The sequence below is a fragment of the Thunnus thynnus genome, chromosome 24 (assembly GCF_963924715.1).
Source record: "Thunnus thynnus chromosome 24, fThuThy2.1, whole genome shotgun sequence".
Classification (NCBI taxonomy): domain Eukaryota; kingdom Metazoa; phylum Chordata; class Actinopteri; order Scombriformes; family Scombridae; genus Thunnus; species Thunnus thynnus.
Window position 1 is genome coordinate 20,558,596 of NC_089540.1, and position 18,294 is coordinate 20,576,889.

Sequence of the window (18,294 nt, forward strand, 5' to 3'; positions counted from 1 at the left end):
AGGGTTGGTAGATTTCAATGGTCTTCACAGCACACACAAAGTAAAGCATCACATGCTGCACATCACACAAGAACGCCATCTGACATCTGTCCAAAGATGTTCAACATTTATATTAGTTTCAAGCCCAAAGAATAAAGCTAAATACATGCTGTTGACTATTGTGGAGGCTCTGCTCTTTTACATCCCATAATCCCATGAATGAGCAGCAGGAAGGCAGCTGCAGCTGGCTTTGTAATCCACAAAGAGTCCATCAAAAACAATCCCCAAAATAATTCACTACAGTCACTAAACAAAGACAAACACTCACTTATTAAACGCAGTTTTTAACACAGTTGCACATAATTGTGTTTTTCTCACCTTCAGAAACCACGTGGCTCAAACACATTTGATTTGTGTGGATTTTGATCACATTCAAGAGTGTTTTTGTGATCGATTGATGATTGATGAATAAATATGATCAGCTGACCGATCAATAAACACATTACATACATAGTAATGAAAAGCAGCAGACTGTGGTTAGCTGGCGGCTAACGGCTAACCGAACAGGCTGTACGACAAACGTGCACGTTCACGTCACTTCCTCTTGTAAAATACAGCAAACAACGTGCACATAACAGCGCTGCAAACCTCACTTACCGGCAGCTGAAGTTCTCCCTTTTTACAGTGAAATGAAATCAAATCATTGTTATTTCTCCCGCCGAGCGTCTGTCTGCAGCAGCAACTCAGTTACTACTGTTAGGACACGTCACCATGACCTCAGGTGAAAGGTCATCATGTGACTGACGGCAGCGGCCATGACGGTCATTTTATTTAGAGATAAATTATTATTAATTGTGAAATGTTCTTCTTGAAGGGCCACGAGCAGGCCTTCACAAACATTAAATCAATAAATACATACAAATAAAAATAAATATGACTTGACAACATCAAGGGGCAAAGGTCAACCCCCCCCCCCCCAGGTATTACTGTCAGTGCTGTATGTGGAGAGTTGTAGTTACTGACAGTGACCACTGGAGGGCAGTGATCATGACAGTTTCTCTGTGAGTCACTTTAACAGTCAAATTACATCCAGATCAATATGAAGCATCAATGTTTGTATTGATGACATCACTGCTGGTATCAGTGTGGTTAACAGCAGTCATTAGTACAATTCTAATAACAATATTTAAGTATTTTATCATTTAAAAACACTTCCTGTAATCTGTCTTCATTAAACTGACAGCATGCAGTTTATCTTTTCACCAGCAGAGGGCGCCAAAGCTTCATCAATGAAGAGTAATACTCCACCTTTAATGCACATATTAGACACATTCTAACTGTACTGATCAATAATCAATCATTATTCCTGCAGTTATGATAAGTGAGTCACATGTGATAATAATAAAGATAAAGATGTGTCGAGGCTCCTCAATGATCCTGTTAAAAGTCACTTTGATCACAGTCTGATTCTTCTGAGCTGACTGACTGCAAGGACTACAACTACCCATGATGCCCTGCTCACTGAATCAGCCAATAGCAGGCCTCCAAAGGTAACGTGTCAGCGCTGAGGTCATCAGTGCGCAGACTCAGAGCTGTTTCAGAACAACACTGCTGCTGTTTCCTGTTAAATATCAGACTGGAATTATTACATGAAAAATATCAACTGGTAAAAAGTCTGAACTGTAAATAAATGAGAAACAGCTTCAGCTTCTTTTGAACTTTCATCCTGTAAAATTCTTCCTTGTTGTTTTCTGCTAATTTCAACCTGAAACTAGTTAATAATATGATGCCAAACTTCAGCCCTTCCTTTAAAGATACTATTTAAGAAAATGACTCTTATTCAATTGTTTTATGGAAACATTTCACATCCTCAAGTGTAAATTTACTAACAAAAAACAATATTTGCTGTAATTATAAAGCAGATGGAACATTATATAAACACTATCTCAACCTTCTTAAAGAAGAAACCCGTCAAAAGCATTAAAATCTGTAATATTGATCTTTATCTACATTCATCTCCTTTCTAACTGATGACTTGATTTATTTTGGCTCTTTTTTCTTTCTTTTTTCACTTGTTAGATTCTCCTTGTGACTGGTTTTCTGGATTCATGTTTCACATTTGAGGCTCAGATCTACAATTGTAGGACCAAGAACTTGAAACTTGTCACCAGCTGCTTTTGTCTTTGCTGTGAGCAGTTTGACTAAAGAATGATGTTTGTTTTTAGAGGCTCAAAGAAGGAAGTTGGATCCTCTGGAAATGCTGTTTCATCTGGACTCTAAGATTTCAATCTCAGGTCTCATTATTATTATTATTGTCAGGTCTCAGCTGCTCAGAACTCAAACACTTCCAGAAATGACATCAATAACCAGCAGATGTCATATTGTTGGAACTTTTTTCATGTTTCATTGGTCAAATAATGATTGTTCCAACATGCTCATGAAGACTTAAAGCTTGGTGATGTTTGATCTTTTTCTGAGGGTCAACAAATCCCATGAAAAGACCAAAACCAAGAATGAATGAGTTGTGCTGCTCAGTATTGTCTGTGTAGCTGAAGCCTCATATATCTTAATCCTCTGTTGTTGTCCAGAAACTATTAAAAACACAGCAATGAGCCACAGTGTTGCACTGGGTGACATGTTCCTTCATTCCAGTGAAAATGGCCTCTGTAGTTCATGTTGAGTCACCATCCTGCTGCTGTAAATACTCACTAGAGCACCAAATCCACATCTGGAAGTTACGGCAGCGCGTTGCTGCCACCATGACAAAAAAACTGCTCAGTTTCTCCACATAAGCAGAAAACTTTCTCCTCTTTTTCATGCTGTTTCTAGCTGTCTGTCATTATTCATAACATGAGGTCCAGTTGTAGTTTTGACTAATAATTTCACAATGAATCATTTCTTCATGAGCTCTTTTTGAACAGCAGAGGAGACATCAGCACATAAAGATAACACACATCACTTGCAGAACCAGTTGTTTTTCTCATCATAACCAGTAACTTTCTTCTTCTAATGAAAAGCTTTTCTCTCGTATCCACAAACTCAGCAAATATTTCTTTCTCATGGTGGCAGCGATACTCTCCCATAGAAAATAGTCCCAAACTAATCCCATATATATTCCTGTTTGAATAACATTTGCTTCAAACTACAAAACCCTGTTGTTTTAGGAAATCATTCAGCTTTTTAAAAAACATTTTCAGTGGGAACAAATGGGATAGGAGGTCGGGGAGGGAGGTTGTAAAGTATTGAAGTATTCAGAAGAACCTGAAACTAGAAAACAAACATGAGCTGATCAAAGATGGCTCCTCTGAGAAAGACACACAGTTAGTCAGTTAGTACAACAGATGAAGCCGACTACAGCTGTTCCCTCGTCTGTTTTTCTTCTTCTCTTGATGAGATTCACAGTGAGAAATCCAGCGTATTTAGTCTGCACGCTGTCTGCTTTGAGGAAACCGAATTTACTCTCAAAACCTGCTTAGAATGAGTGTGTAGTAGCTTGTGGATTTGGGACGCAGTGATGTTAGAAAAGTCCTAAATGAGTGGAGCGGAGACTCTTCTATCTTTGACTGAACTCAAGTAAAACTAGAAAACAGGAAGTTTGAAAGACTCCATGTTAAAGCAGCTGAAACAGGAAACATCTGTGCTGTGAGTCTGAGCTTTAAATAACCACAAAGCATCAGCATCAATAACTCAGAATACAGGAAGTGAAAGCGGCTCTCAGTGCGTGTTAGAGGCTGAACATCGTCTCTACTTGTGTTTTCATTGAACAGACTGAACATCATCATGTCAACTGATTTCTGTAAATTGATCTTTGGACACAAAGCAGAAGCTGAAACACCTTCACAGTCATGAATGATGTATCTGTCCACAGCAGGTGGATCATATCTAGAAAGAATAGAGTTGAGTTGAGTTCAGTCTGATAGAAACACAGTCAGAGCTTCATCTCAACTCTCATTTATTTCATATCAAACATCAACAAATGTACAAGTCAGACTTTGAAATGTAGTTAACCTGTTAACTTAGGTTCGGGAGCAGAACCAGGTCTCAACCACACCTCTAATCACCTGCCAAGCCTACTTATGCCGGGTCAACCCATCCTGCCCTGTTTGTGTCAGATTTCTCGACCCACCCTCCCTTTCCCTTCCATCTTCCGACCTCATCCCTTCATCCCTTCCTTCCTATTCAATCCGGTGCATACCTCTCCCATGTTCACACAGGAACATCTGTTCAGACGCACAAACATGATTTCTATGACTGTCACTGAGCATTTGAACCTTTCACAAGTTCAAACAAGCATCAGAGATGTTGAGGAGACGCCCTGCAGGGCTGTGATTGGCCAGCAGTAACAGGAAGTTGATGATCACCTCCAACCAATCAGGAGCATCTGTATGAGGACATGTGAGTGTTTAGTTTCAGGGTGATGATTGATCCTTTCATCAGCTGTGATCGTCGACAGATCATCGCTCTCAACCTGCAGCAGAGTCTCTACTTCCTGTGTGAGTGTTTTTCTTACAGTCGACTGTGTTAAGTTCAGTTTATTTGATTTATTTATTGGAGCTGCAACATACAATTATGCACAGGCAGCAGTTCACTGTATTTAGCGTTTGTAGAGAAACGCTCATTTACAACAGCTGTCCACCGGAGGCTTTTTTACAAAGTTAAAAAGAAAGAAAATCAAACTCCAGGTGTGTCTATACAGGGGTGTTAGGTGTGAGAGCAGTGTTGTTTCTCTTTCAGCCATGATTTAACACCTCTGTTGAAAACATTAACATTGTGTTGCATTTTCAGCTCCATAGTTTTGCTCCTTTAACAGAAAAGACTGATTGTCCAGATGAGGTTTTGTGCAATGTGACAGTTAGTGTTTGTTGAGGCTCGTGTGCTGACTCTGCTGGAGTGCTGCTGTCTTCTAACAAACTGTGTGAGGAAGTAGCTGCTAACCGACCAATCAGAGCTCAAACAGCAGTCAAACTATATTTATACTAAACTTATATTGATATTCATGTTTATATGTGGGGATTTCACAGAGCTTCGGTTACAAATGAGAGAATCAAAGTAAATACAGTTGTCATTTCAGTTTGAGCCTCTTTAGTTTGTTGTTTTGAGGCGTTTCTATTTGTTAACATCGGTCTGTGCATCCATCTCACACTGAAGGGTTACTCACACATCCACAGAGTCAGAAGAATAGTTTGACTTTACTCGTCTCTCCAAGCAGACATGAATAATCCTCCTTTTACACAGCAAGAATGCATCTTACAAAGGAAAATCCTTCTGTCCAACAAACAAATATATCATCCAAACAACTGTTGTTGTTGCAGCTGAAATATCAGCTTGTCTAGTTGGGTGAGAAAGGAAACTAAATACCAGAGACGACTGCCTTTAATAAATCACTAAAGCTTATGCATACAGGCTCCCTGAGCTCTGCAGCAAGAGAGGAGCACATTAAACAGATCACACAGACACTTTAGACTTTCAGCCTCCACCCAACACAACCATCAACACAAGCAGCTCACGTGCAATCACACTTCTCTATCTGCACTGTTTCCTGGTGGATAATCACTAACAACTCAATATATGGTGTCATGTCTGTCTTGTGCAGCTTCCTGTTCTTGCATTCAGTTCCTCTTTCCAACCGTCATTTCTTTGGAATCACTTCATGGAAACATTTCTATTCTTTCCTAACAGATGAGAAACTCATTTCATCTACACGACACAAAGTGCACGATCTTTACTTAAAACAGAACAATGTGCTTCAAGCATATAAAAGGTCATAGATAAGGTCAAGAGTGCAAATTGATCAGTTGAATACACTTCTACACTGGATCAATCATCAAAGTATTAATACAATAATAGAGTCATTTCTCCTCTAATATCAGTTTTTCTTCCTCACTGGAATCCAAATATTCCAAAAGGTCCAAATTAAGGGTCAAAAAGCTGCATGGAGCCAAACTAACAGCAGGACGACCTGCTTCCTTCACTAACTGCTGACTCATCAGCTTTTTACATCTGACTGCACTGCAAAAAAGGAAATTCAAGAAAGTTCGAATATCTTATTTTAGGATGATTAAACCTTATTGTTTCTCCTCAAAGACAAATACTCCTGTCAGGCAGCATCTGCACTGCAGGTTATTAGACTTGTTTCAAGGTAACTGCTCTTCATTTGTCTTAGTAAGGTATTCAGTCTATTTTCAGCTCCAGCTGACAAGAAACAAGTCTGAAAAGTGGATTCAAAGTGTTTAAGACGCCACAACTCATAAACTCGACTTTACAGACAAATAATCTGGTTTCAAGCATCTTTAACTTGAATTTCTGACAGTTCATTTCTAATATGAAGACAAACAGGCTTAAATCTGATTTTAAAACTAGTTTTAAGGTTAGATCATGTTTGATAGCGGCTACATTTTTATGCTCGTTTCAAGAAAACTTCTTAAGTCATTTTTGGCAGATTTTCTTGCTTGAAATGATCGAATTTCACTAGTTCAAAGAATATTTAGTAGCGTTTCCAGTAGGGGAGTTTTTGCAGTGTAGATTCTAACGCTAGGAGGTGACTTTACCAGTAATGACCCAGTAACACCCACAGTATACTGGAAACATCAGCAACTAACAGCAAACAATTCACAATTAGTGAATTAGGCAGAGGAAGTTCAGGAGGACAACATCAATAAATAAACAACAAGTGTATAATGGAGGAGGAAAACAAGAACCTGGACAACTAGACCACCGGACTCATCCACCGACACCGAGGACCTGAACACCACCGACATACAGGTCAGTGTGCTCCAATCTATCAATAAACAACTGGATGGTGCTTCCACCAGGAGATTAACCTCACTGTCCTGAGCTCCACACCTTTCACACAACTTTCTATTAAGATGTTGCTTTAACTCATGGGTGTAGATTTGGGTGAGGAAGGCGTTGCTGGATTGTCCCAACCAATATTTTTACTGATCTCTAACAATCCAGCTGTTTTAACTGGACGTAATATTAATAGTAAGATCTCTGCAGAGTTGACAGGTTTGTGTGTTTTCTGCAACAAGAGTGATATTATGATAAAGAGTGAAAGAGCAGGATATGGAGGATACTGGACCTGATGATCTGGCAACCCTCAACTTCAAGCTGTACACATTGTTGACTAACAGCAGCAGCAGCAGCATTAGTGGAGTCAGTGAGGTGGAGAATCTGAAGCAGTTAGTGTTTATAGTTTAAATGTTCCAAACGTCACAGAATCAAAACGACTTTACTGGACAAAACTAAGATCATTTGATATTATATTTAATTTCAGGCGTTAGATGTTTGCTAATTTGTGATTGTTGCTCAGACATGTTGTTTAATTAAAAGAAGGAATGAAAGAAGGACAGAATCTCAGGTGAGGTTTGAAAACCTACAGCAGCGAGTTACAGAGCAGCACATTACCTACAGGTTTCTACACATTTATTGTGACAGTCTATGATATGTTCATTTTAAATGTTAGTTTTGGTCTCAGATTTATAGTTAAGTAGTCGATCAATAAAATAAAATGTAAAGATCAGAGAAAACATCATGATACAGTCCAGTTTCAGGTCAGTCAGTAAATGCATATTGAGTAAAGTAAACATTTAGCAGAGTCAGGCTCTTTATGTGTGTGTGAACATGTTTCTATGAAAGAGAAAAGAGTGATAGAGAGCAAGTACACACACACAATTATTTACACCATCCAACATCAAATGTCCCTACCAGAGTTAAACCAAACCTATGCCCTCGCTTTAACTACTGTTATAAATGATCATGTGATGTTTCCAACTAGTTTGATGGTGTAAAAGTTGAACTTCTTGCCTTTATGACCATATATCGTTTTAATCATTTATTATATATATTTATCCACTGGGTCCATTATTGTTTGAATCGTTCTGTCATGATGGAGTGAAGGCAGGTGGACCCAAGTACAAGAGACGGCAGGCAGACAGGATCTGAAACACAGATATTTATTGAAACTTAACAACAACTGTAGCTCAGGAACAGGCAGAATGAACAGACTTTTCAATAAAGACTGAACTGAAAACTGGACTTAAATACAGACAGAACTAACGAGGGAACAGGGAACAGGTGACTAGGCGGGAGAACAGGAAGGGAGCCGATTGGCTGGGAGAACAAATGGAACAGGGCAGGGCTGACAAGGCTGATGCAGGACAGGTGTGGAGGGAAAAGCAGGCTGGGGAGGAGTACAGGAACACAGGAGGGACACACGGAGCAAACAGACAACCAAAACCCAGAAAACACAATGAGACCAGACAGGACTGTGACAGGACAATGACAATATGTGTAAGTGGTTTCACCACACACTCAATAATATTTAACCATAGTCAGTCAATTCCATCCCAGTCTTTAGACTTCTTACTCTTAAATGTTTTAACAAAGTCAATCATTTCATCTGTTCCCCTTATTAACATGGATTGTTTATTTACATTAACAGTTTTACTTTCCACATCATCTTTACCGCTAGGCTTAATAATCTCCTTAAGCTAAATTAGGTCCAATATTAACAAAAAATCATTAAATTCATCTGCAGCTAAATCCATTTCATTAATAGTTGTATTGTGCTTTGTCAGGAAATAGGTTGGATAACCCGCTTTTCCAGTTCCATTTTAATAATATCAACCAATACTTCAGTGTTGCTAATCCAGTAAGTTAACTGTTTAATTGTTAATCAAATACAGATTTTTGTCATACCTTTCAGATCTCAGCAGGACAAAAGATGGCGTCACATAAAGAGGTCTTCTTTAAGTGTTTGGAGCATTTGGGACCTGACAACTTTAAAAAATTCAAATGGCACCTGCAGCTGGAGGGGGGCCTTGAAGGCTTCGAAGCAATCCCAAAGAGTCGACTGGAGAATAAAGACATAATGGACACAGTGGATCTGATGGTCGAGAACTACTGTGAAGATGCTATTAAAGTGACCAAAATGGTTTTGGGGAAGATCAATAGGAATGATCTAGTGAAACGTTTGTCAAACACCATCTCAGATCCTTCAGGTAAGTCATGGAAAGATTAAAAATGTGATGTTACAAAGATATTTAGAGGTGCTCAGTCAACAGTCGGTGGACTTGTTTTAGATTCTTCAAGGTGTTTCTTCTCTCAGCCAAAAGTCTTTTTTATTTCTGACTGACTGGTGGGAAGTCACAGGTGTTTAACCTCTGCAGGGCTGTTTACACCTTAAAGCTGTGTTTAGACACAACACAAAGCCAATTTTCACTTTGTGTTACTCGCACAAGATTTACTGCTGGATCATTTGTGTTTATTTGGCCCAACAGCCAAAATACCAGCTGTACATTAGCTGTTAGCCAGCTAGCAACAGACACACCAACCGTGTCTTTGGGAGTGTGCCTCTGTGTGTTTGTGTTTAGTTGAGCCTCTGACTGAACTCAGAACTCAGCAGGAACTCTGGTTCTTTCTATTATTTCCCTCCAGTTTCTCTCCTTTTTCTCTCTCCTCTCTGTACGTTCATGAAGTACATTCATAAAGTCCAGCGATACGAGCTGCGTGAAAAATTCACTTAATGTTCTGTCTGAACTCACCATTATTAAGCTCACATGTGGGTCATTATTCCATCTACCTGTCAGTCATTAGAGTCCCATGAGTCCAGGTGTGAATGGTTCTTAAGGGGTCAGTGTGCTCCAGCTGAAGCACTTGTTGGATAGTCAGACCTCCTCTAGAGGGCGAAGTCCAACAATTTTTGTTGAACTGCTCCAAAACCAACAATCACATCCACTTTACACCCTGATTGGTCAACTGTGTGGAGTTGTGACAGTAGGCAGAGTATACTGTACACTGAAACTAATTTCCCTGCAATGTTTGTCTAAACTCATGTCCTGTATTATTAATTCCTGCGTTAAACCAGCTGTTGCATTCCTTCCTCTGAGAGAACCTGAACTTGGATTATGTGTCATTTAGGTTCAGCAGCTCATCCTCAAAGTGAGGGGAGAACAGTGGAAACACAAGCAGAACCAGTAACAATGGATACATGTTGAGTTTCTGTAGTGGAAACAGCATATTTTACCTCTGAATACTCACATGAAAAGTGACAGAAGTAGCTGTGCAATGAATTTTAAAAAGGAAGCTTGAGAGAGAAGTTTCTCTCCTTCACAAACCTGAGCAATCACTGTGTAAAGTGGGAGTGAATGTTGGATCATCAGGTTCAGAACAATCCAACAAAAGCTCCGATGTTGGAAAGGTGTTGGGTGACAGAGTTTCAAAGCTGTTCAGCCATCCAACAAGCAGTTCTGATTAACTAAACTGGCACCTAAACAGACCCTCTGCTTGTTGAATATTATTAAATGATCTTCCCATAATACAGTGAAACTCCAAATGAGCTGAATAGATACCACACTTATAAGCAAATATTTTTAATGATTCATATTTTCTATCACATCTTCTCATTTCTCTCTATTGTTTTTTTTTCTTTTAGAGACTCTTGTCAAATGTCAACGTGAACTTAAATCTAACCTGAAGAAGAGGTTCCAGTGTGTGTTTGAGGGGATTGCTAAAACAGGGGATCAAACCCCTCTGAATCAGATCTACACAGAGCTCTACATCACAGAGGGAGGGACTGCAGGAGTCAATGATGAACATGAGGTCAGACAGATTGAAACAGCATCCAGGAAACCAGACAGACCAGAAACAACCATCAGACAAGAAGACATCTTTAAAGTCTCACCTGGAAGAGATGAACCAATCAGAAAAGTGATGACAGTGGGAGTGGCTGGCATTGGGAAAACATTATTAACACAGAAGTTCACTCTGGACTGGGCTGAAGACAAAGCCAACCAGGACATACACTTCACATTTCCATTCACTTTCAGAGAGCTGAATGTGCAGAAAGAGAAAAAGTACAGCTTGGTGGAACTTGTTCATGACTTCTTTACTGAAACCAAAGAAGCAGGAATCTGCAGGTTTGAAGAGTTCCAGGTTGTGTTCATCTTTGACGGTCTGGATGAGTGTCGACTTCCTCTGGACTTCCACAACAATGAGATCCTGACTGATGTTACAGAGTCCACCTCATTGGATGTGCTGCTGACAAACCTCATCAGGGGGAAACTGCTTCCCTCTGCTCGCCTCTGGATAACCACACGACCTGCAGCAGCCAATCAGATCCCTCCTGATTGTGTTGACATGGTGACAGAAGTCAGAGGGTTCACTGACCCACAGAAGGAGGAGTACTTCAGGAAGAGATTCAGAGATGAGGTGCAGGCTAGCACCATCATCTCCCACATCAAGGCATCACGAAGCCTCCACATCATGTGTCACATCCCAGTCTTCTGCTGGATCACTGCTACAGTTCTGGAGCATTTGTTGAAAATCAGAGAGGGAGGAGAGCTGCCCAAGACCATGACTGAGATGTACCTCCGCCTTGTAGTGCTTCAGTCCAAACTGAAGAATGTCAAGTATGATGGAGGAGCAGAAAAAGATCCACTCTGGAAACCAGAGAGCAGAAAGATGATTGAGTCTCTGGGAAAACTGGCTTTTGAGCAGCTGCAGAAAGGCAACCTGATCTTCTATGACTCAGACCTGAGAGAGTGTGGCATCGATATCAAAGCAGCCTCAGTGTGCTCAGGAGTGTTCACACAGGTCTTTAAACAGGAGGACTGTGGGATGTTTGAAGAAATGGTGTTCTGCTTCATCCATCTGAGTGTTCAGGAGTTTCTGGCTGCTCTTCATGTCCATCTGACATTCATCAACTCTGGAGTCAATCTGCTGGCAGAAAAAAACAAAACACCCTGGTGGTCTAAAATAATAAAAGATAAATCAACACGTTTCTACCAGAGTGCTGTGGACGTGGCCTTAACGAGTCCAAATGGACACCTGGACTTGTTCCTCCGCTTCCTCCTGGGTCTTTCACTGCAGACCAATCAGACTCTCCTAAGAGGTCTGCTGACACAGACAGGAAGTAGCTCACAGACCAATCAGGAAACAGTCAAGTACATCAAGAAGAAGATCAGTGAGAATCTGTCTGCAGAGAAAAGCATCAGTCTGTTCCACTGTCTGAATGAACTGAATGATCACTCTCTCGTGGAGGAGATCCAACAGTCCCTGAGGTCAGGAAGTCTCTCCACAGATGAACTGTCTCCTGCTCAGTGGTCAGCTCTGGTCTTCATCTTACTGTCATCAGAAAAAGATCTGGACGTGTTTGACCTGAAGAAATACTCTGCTTCAGAGGAGGCTCTTCGTAGGCTGCTGCCAGTGATCAAAGCCTCCAATAAAGCTCTGTAAGTACACAGATAGTTGGATTTATTTATCATGATATAAATGTGGGTTAGGGTTAACACTAACAGGACAGAAAAATAAAGAATTTCTAACTTTTTTTCTTTTTATTGTCTCTCCAGGCTGAGTGGCTGTGACCTCTCAGAGAGAAGCTGTGCAGCTCTGTCCTCAGTTCTCAGCTCCCAGTCCTCTAGTCTGAGAGAGCTTGATCTCAGTAACAACAAGCTGCAGGATTCAGGACTGAAGCAGCTGTCTGCCGGACTGGAGAGTCCACACTGTACACTGGAAAATCTCAGGTCAGATCAAGTCACAGTTTGTCTTTGAGATATTTTTCTAAACTATAAGGTTCAGCCTCTCTAATGTCAGGATTTCTGATCGGCAGAAGTTTTCCACCAGGATTTTATTTTTCACAGGAAAGAAAATGTTTGAATTTTCTAGTTTATCTTTCTTTGATTCAGCTTCATATACTTTACAGCACAAATATATGAACTCCGGCTGAGATAGAGAAACTGATCTTTGCTTTGATGTCATGCGATTTACATTATTACATGTCTGTTTATCACAGATTTTGTCATATTTAACTGTCAGGTCTCCAAGATGTTAAGAATAGAACAGCAAAGATTTTAACCAGAGCTGAGAAAAGAATTTATATCCAGCATCACCAAGAGTCCAGAATCAGCATTTTAACAAAGATCATTTATCTTTTTGTTCATTATTGTCTCTCCAGGCTGAGTGGCTGTGGCCTCTCAGAGAGAAGCTGTGCAGCTCTGTCCTCAGTTCTCAGCTCCCAGTCCTCTAGTCTGAGAGAGCTTGACCTCAGTAACAACAACCTGCAGGATGCAGGGGTGAAGCAGCTGTCTGCTGGACTGGAGAGTCCACACTGTACACTGGAAAATCTCAGGTCAGGATTCATCAACCTGTTCATCTGATGAACATTTAAAATCTGAATGATATTAGAGGATAAACATTAAACCTGTGCAGGATTGTCTCTGCTGATATGATTTGTCAAACCAGTTTTTATAACATTTCAGCAGTAGAGAATTACTTTTCATGCAGATTATATTGTTTTCTTTTATTTATGTTGTTGATTTTTTTAATACCACAGATGATTTTACAGGTTTTGGTAACACTTCATTTTACAGCTCTGAAAATTTCATGGTAATTAGGTGATAATTACCAAGTAACTTATTTAAAATTTCTTTGAAATCAGCCTACAAATTATCCCAACATTTACCTTGAATTTCATGGTAAGTATGTGAGTTGTTGCAGCTTAATTTCCAACTAGTTTCTGTCTAACTTCTGCAGGTCAGTAAAATGAAGTAAATTTTTTAAACCATTTACATTCTGACCAATTTATTTATAATTTTAGCAGATCAGTCCAACTTTGTACTAAATTTCCTAAATGTCTTTTTTTTTTAATTGCAGGCACCAGAAATTACTAATTACAGAGAAATAAACTTCATAATCAGGAATCAAGTTACTAATTGCCCATTTTAAAAGTCTCATTCCTTGCCTGATTATTGAGGCCTGATAATAATGTCTTCACACCACTCAACAAGTTAAATGTCACTTTTTATATTTTGAGACAATACATCAACAAATAAATTAAAGAAGAAGTAACTTTTTCAAAGTTTCTGACACAAAAACACAGCATTTGTGTTGTATTACTTTTTTACACCTTAAATAACACTCTGATGTCTTTAAAAAGGCATCAATTTACTGATGTTCCCTAAACTACTCACATGCAGTACATACTGGCCATAACCTAACGTTGCAACTGTTAAACAGTGGATAAATTGTTTTGAGTATCACAATGAAATGACTTGTTTCACTATCAGAATTTGATCCATTTGGTCCATTAACATTTGGAAAGTCAAGAAGAGCCACATGATTAATGGTCAAACAGCCAACGTGGGAATGTCACACCCGACATGAGATTTACGTTCATTTATATGTAAAAGTTCAGCACTGCAGGCTTAACAGTGACCTCATTATTTGTATAATTTACTTTAAAGAAAATGATCAGCTGGAATGTGTTTGTGCTCATGAGATTATACACATTAGCTAACATTAGCCTAAATTAGCTAGATCTAGTAAGTCATATTTATGCTACTAGTTTAATGCACTGGCTGCATAATTCAGTCATCTTGAGATGGCCTTGTTTTTGTCAAAGATTCCCCAGAAATCCTGGACTAAAGAAAGTTTGGGCTAGGGCTGTGTGATATGACGATCTATATCATGTGACGATGTGATCTCTTCATATTATGCTCTATCATTTATTTCATTGTGATTCAAATCACATGAATCTTTTGCACAGATTACATTGATAAATTACACTTCTTGGCTTTTTACTCACAAAGCTTTTATTGCACTTACAGTAATGTAACAAGTTTAGTTGTCATCAACTCTCCACCACTGTTCGTCTCTCCTCTGCTGCGCTGCACACACACACACAACAGACCAATTATTTATTCACTGAATTAAAATATGTTACATCAGGATAGCTATCATTATCAGAATATGAAATTACCTATATCGGAATATGAGATTTTGGTTACATCGCCCAGCCTTAGCTTGGCCATAGCTGTCAGATGGAAGGATTTTGAGCCAAATGGCACTACAGTTCTCTTTAGCTGTCATTTCAAGGCAGATGATTTTGACAGAACTGGACAAATTGTGCGTGTGAAGGAATATGTGATTGAGTTTTTGCATCCTTTCCAGACCATTTGAACAATGTTAGTGAACTTTCAAGTCCTAAGACTATATTGTTCTTTGTAGTAAACAGTGTTAATATATAGTGGAAACTGATTGGAATTATAACTAAACCTGATACTGAAAGTAAACCAATGTAAAAGTCACTGCTAAATGATTTAAAAGAGAAAAATATGATTTCAGTGGACTGTCTCTTGATGCAGACTATCAGTAGACGCTACAACTTGCAGATGTTCCCTAAACGCCTTGCACGCAGGTTAGTGGTAGATGCTATAATTTACTGATGTTCCCTAAACGCCTCACACTGGGGCTATCGGTAGACGCTACAATTTACCAATGTTCCCTAAACGCCTTGCGCGCAGGTTAGTGGTAGATGATATAATTTACTGATGTTCCCTAAACGCCTCACGCGCAGGCTATCGGTAGATGCTACAATTTACCGATGTTCCCTAAATGCCTCAGATGCAGGCCAGTGGTAGAAGCTACAATTTACTGATGTTCCCTAAACGCCTCATAGCCTGGCTAGCGGTAGATGTTAGCAGTAGATGCTACAGTTTACCGATGTTCACTAAACGCCTCACATGCAGGCTAGCGGTAGATGCTAGCAGTAGATGCTACAATTTACCTATGTTCCCTAAACGCCTCATAGCCTGGCTAGCGGTAGATGCTAGCAGTAGATGCTACAATTTACCTATGTTCCCTAAACACCTCACATGCAGGCCAGCTGTAGATGCTAGCAGTAGATGCTAGCTAGGCAGCTGCGCACAGAGAAGTTTCTAGATCATAGGTTTTATCCCCTATGCCACTCTCTAATAATCCATAAAAGAGCCCTTCATGCAAAATACAATCAAATCTACAAAACATGAATAAATGTTCTTTTTATTGTGGTGCACATGTGTGTTAATGAGAGTGATGAGGGTGAAGATATGGTCAGATGTGTGATGGTTAGACATGAATCCAATCTGACTTTTATGCAGGACATTGTGCTCATTGAGGAACTCAACTATACGGGAGTTGATGATGCTGCAGAGCAGCTTGCTCATACAGCTGCTGACACAGCTGTAATTCTGAGGCTCAAATCTGTCTCCACTTTTAAATATAGCTGTAATAAGACCATTATTCCAACTCTCAGCAAAATATCCCACACTCACAATTAGTCTCCCATCAGGCCCACATGCTTTTTTGCTTTTGAGGGTCTTCAGTTTTGTTTTCAGGTGGTTGATAGTAACGAGGAAATCTAGGGGGGTCTGGTGGTCTTTGAATATCAATTCCATATTTAGTAGTTTTTCCAGTATTTGTTTGGTTTGTAAGTCAGTTCCTGGTGGTTTTGGTCCAAATAAGGTGTGAAAATGTTGAGTCCATATGTCTCGGTCCTGTATGAGCAGCTCCTCAGGCTCAGACTGACAGACAGAGTTCCACTGGTCCCAGAAGTCCCAGTTAGACTCTATACTCTCTTCAAGTAGGCACAGCTGTTTCTCACTATGCTTTATCTTTTTGCTTCTGGTTGTATTTTTATGTCTTAAGTGCTTGACAATACTGAAGGCGTATATGATTGTTTGTTTCTAACTAGTTTTTTCAGGTTTTGACATTCTTTGTCAAACCAGTGGTTCTTTTTTGTTGTTTTTCTTTTGTTTGTACGTAGTTTGAATTGATCTTTATTTGCTGTTGTGTTGAAGATGTCATTTATATTGTGGACAGCCTCACATATGCCTTCAGTAGTGGGAGGGTAGGGCTATTCTATCAACTCTTGTAGTAATAATGTAATCTCCTCACTATTGCTGCCAATGAATCAATAAGACAAACATTAGCATCAGTGGGTTAACATCAGTTGTTAGTATCAATTGTTAGCATAAGTGGGTTAGCATCAGTGTGTTAGCATTAGTGTGTTAGCATTAATGGGTCAGCATCAGTGGGTTAGCATCAATTTTTAGCATCAGTGGGTTAACATCAGTATGTTAGCATTAGTGTGTTAGCATTAATGGGTCAGCATCAGTGGGTTAGCATCAGTTGTTTTCATCAATTTTTAGCATGAGTGGGTTAACATCAGTATGTTAGCATTAGTGTGTTAGCATTAATGGGTCAGTATCAGTGGGTTAGCATCAGTTGTTTGCATCAATTTTTAGCATCAATGGGTTAATATCAGTATGTTAGCCTTAGTGTGTTAGCATTAATGGGTCAGCATCAGTGGGTTAGCATCAGTTGTTTGCATCAATTTTTAGCATCAGTGGGTTAACATCAGTATGTTAGCATCAATTATTAGCATTAGTGTGTTAGCATCAGTGGATTAGCATCAATTTTTAGCATCAGTGGGTTAACATCAGTATGTTAGCATTAATGTGTTAGCATTAATGGGTCAGCATCAGTGGGTTAGCATCAGTTGTTTGTATCAAGTTTTAGCATCAGTGGGTTAACATCAGTATGTTAGCATCAATTGTTAGCATTAGTGGGTTAGCATCAGTGGATTAGCATCACTTGTTAGCATCAGTGTGTTAGCATTAATGGGTCAGCATCGGTTGTTAGCATCAATTGTTAGCATCAATTGTTAGCATCAGTTGTTAGCGTCAATTGTTAGCATCAGAGGGTTAGCATCACTTGTTTGCATCAGTGTGTTAGCATTAATGGGTCAGCATCAGTGGGTTAGCATCAATTTTTAGCATCAGTGGGTTAACATCAGTGTTTTAGCATCAATTTTTAGCATCAGTGGGTTAACATCAGTATGTTAGCATCAGTGTGTTAGCATTAATGGGTCAGCATCAGTTGTTAGCATCAATTGTTAGCATCAATTGTTAGCATCAGTTGTTAGCATCAATTGTTAGCATCAGAGGGTTAGCATCAATTGTTAGCATTAATGGGGTAGCATCAGTGTTTACATTAATGGTTCAGCATCAGTGGGTTAGCTTCAGTGTGTTAACATCAGTATGTTAGCATCAGTAGGTTAGCATCAATTGTTAGCATCAGTGCGTTAGCCTAACCTGAAGACTCTAAACAGAAATAGAGAACAGGAATATTTGTGCTGCTGAGTCTCCTGAGTTTTGTTCAGCACAACCTGAGAAACACTGAGTTTTGTGTGATGAACTTTATTGTTTGGTGGATTAATGCACTTTAATCCACTTTTGGACGCGGCTCTGCTCTCTTGGCTGTGTGCAGTGAACTGATGTCCCTCTTACATTACTTCTGTAGCAGTCAGATTACATTAATTCTAACGTGAGTTTTTCTCTTTATCCTCCTGCTAACATCGACTGTAAATCCACATTTTAAAGCTGAAAACATTTTCTTCCTGGGGGGTCATGACCCCGGACCCCCCTAGGGGGTTCACATCTAAAAACATGCTGCTGAATCATCCCTCAGCTGCTGACTTTTCCCATCTGGCTGGAT

At 39.6% G+C, this 18,294-nt stretch overlaps 3 protein-coding genes across 10 annotated transcripts in view; 1 reads left to right on the forward strand and 2 right to left on the reverse strand.

The window, feature by feature from the left end:
• The window catches only part of LOC137176846 (NLR family CARD domain-containing protein 3-like), a 376,610-nt gene that overhangs the window by 180,751 nt on the left and 177,565 nt on the right, over positions 1-18,294 (reverse strand). The gene's annotated exons all lie outside the window — the stretch shown is intronic.
• LOC137176844 (NACHT, LRR and PYD domains-containing protein 3-like) overlaps positions 1-18,294 on the forward strand; it is a 277,333-nt gene that overhangs the window by 167,448 nt on the left and 91,591 nt on the right. For all 8 annotated transcript variants that reach the window (XM_067582816.1, XM_067582818.1, XM_067582823.1 and 5 more), the window contains 2 exons: positions 12,330-12,503; positions 12,935-13,108. In XM_067582816.1, the coding sequence (XP_067438917.1) occupies positions 12,330-12,503; positions 12,935-13,108 (348 nt within the window). The remainder of the gene's footprint in view (positions 1-12,329; positions 12,504-12,934; positions 13,109-18,294) is intronic.
• Positions 1-18,294, reverse strand: part of LOC137176849 (NLR family CARD domain-containing protein 3-like) — a 232,215-nt gene that overhangs the window by 97,674 nt on the left and 116,247 nt on the right. The window lies entirely within an intron of this gene.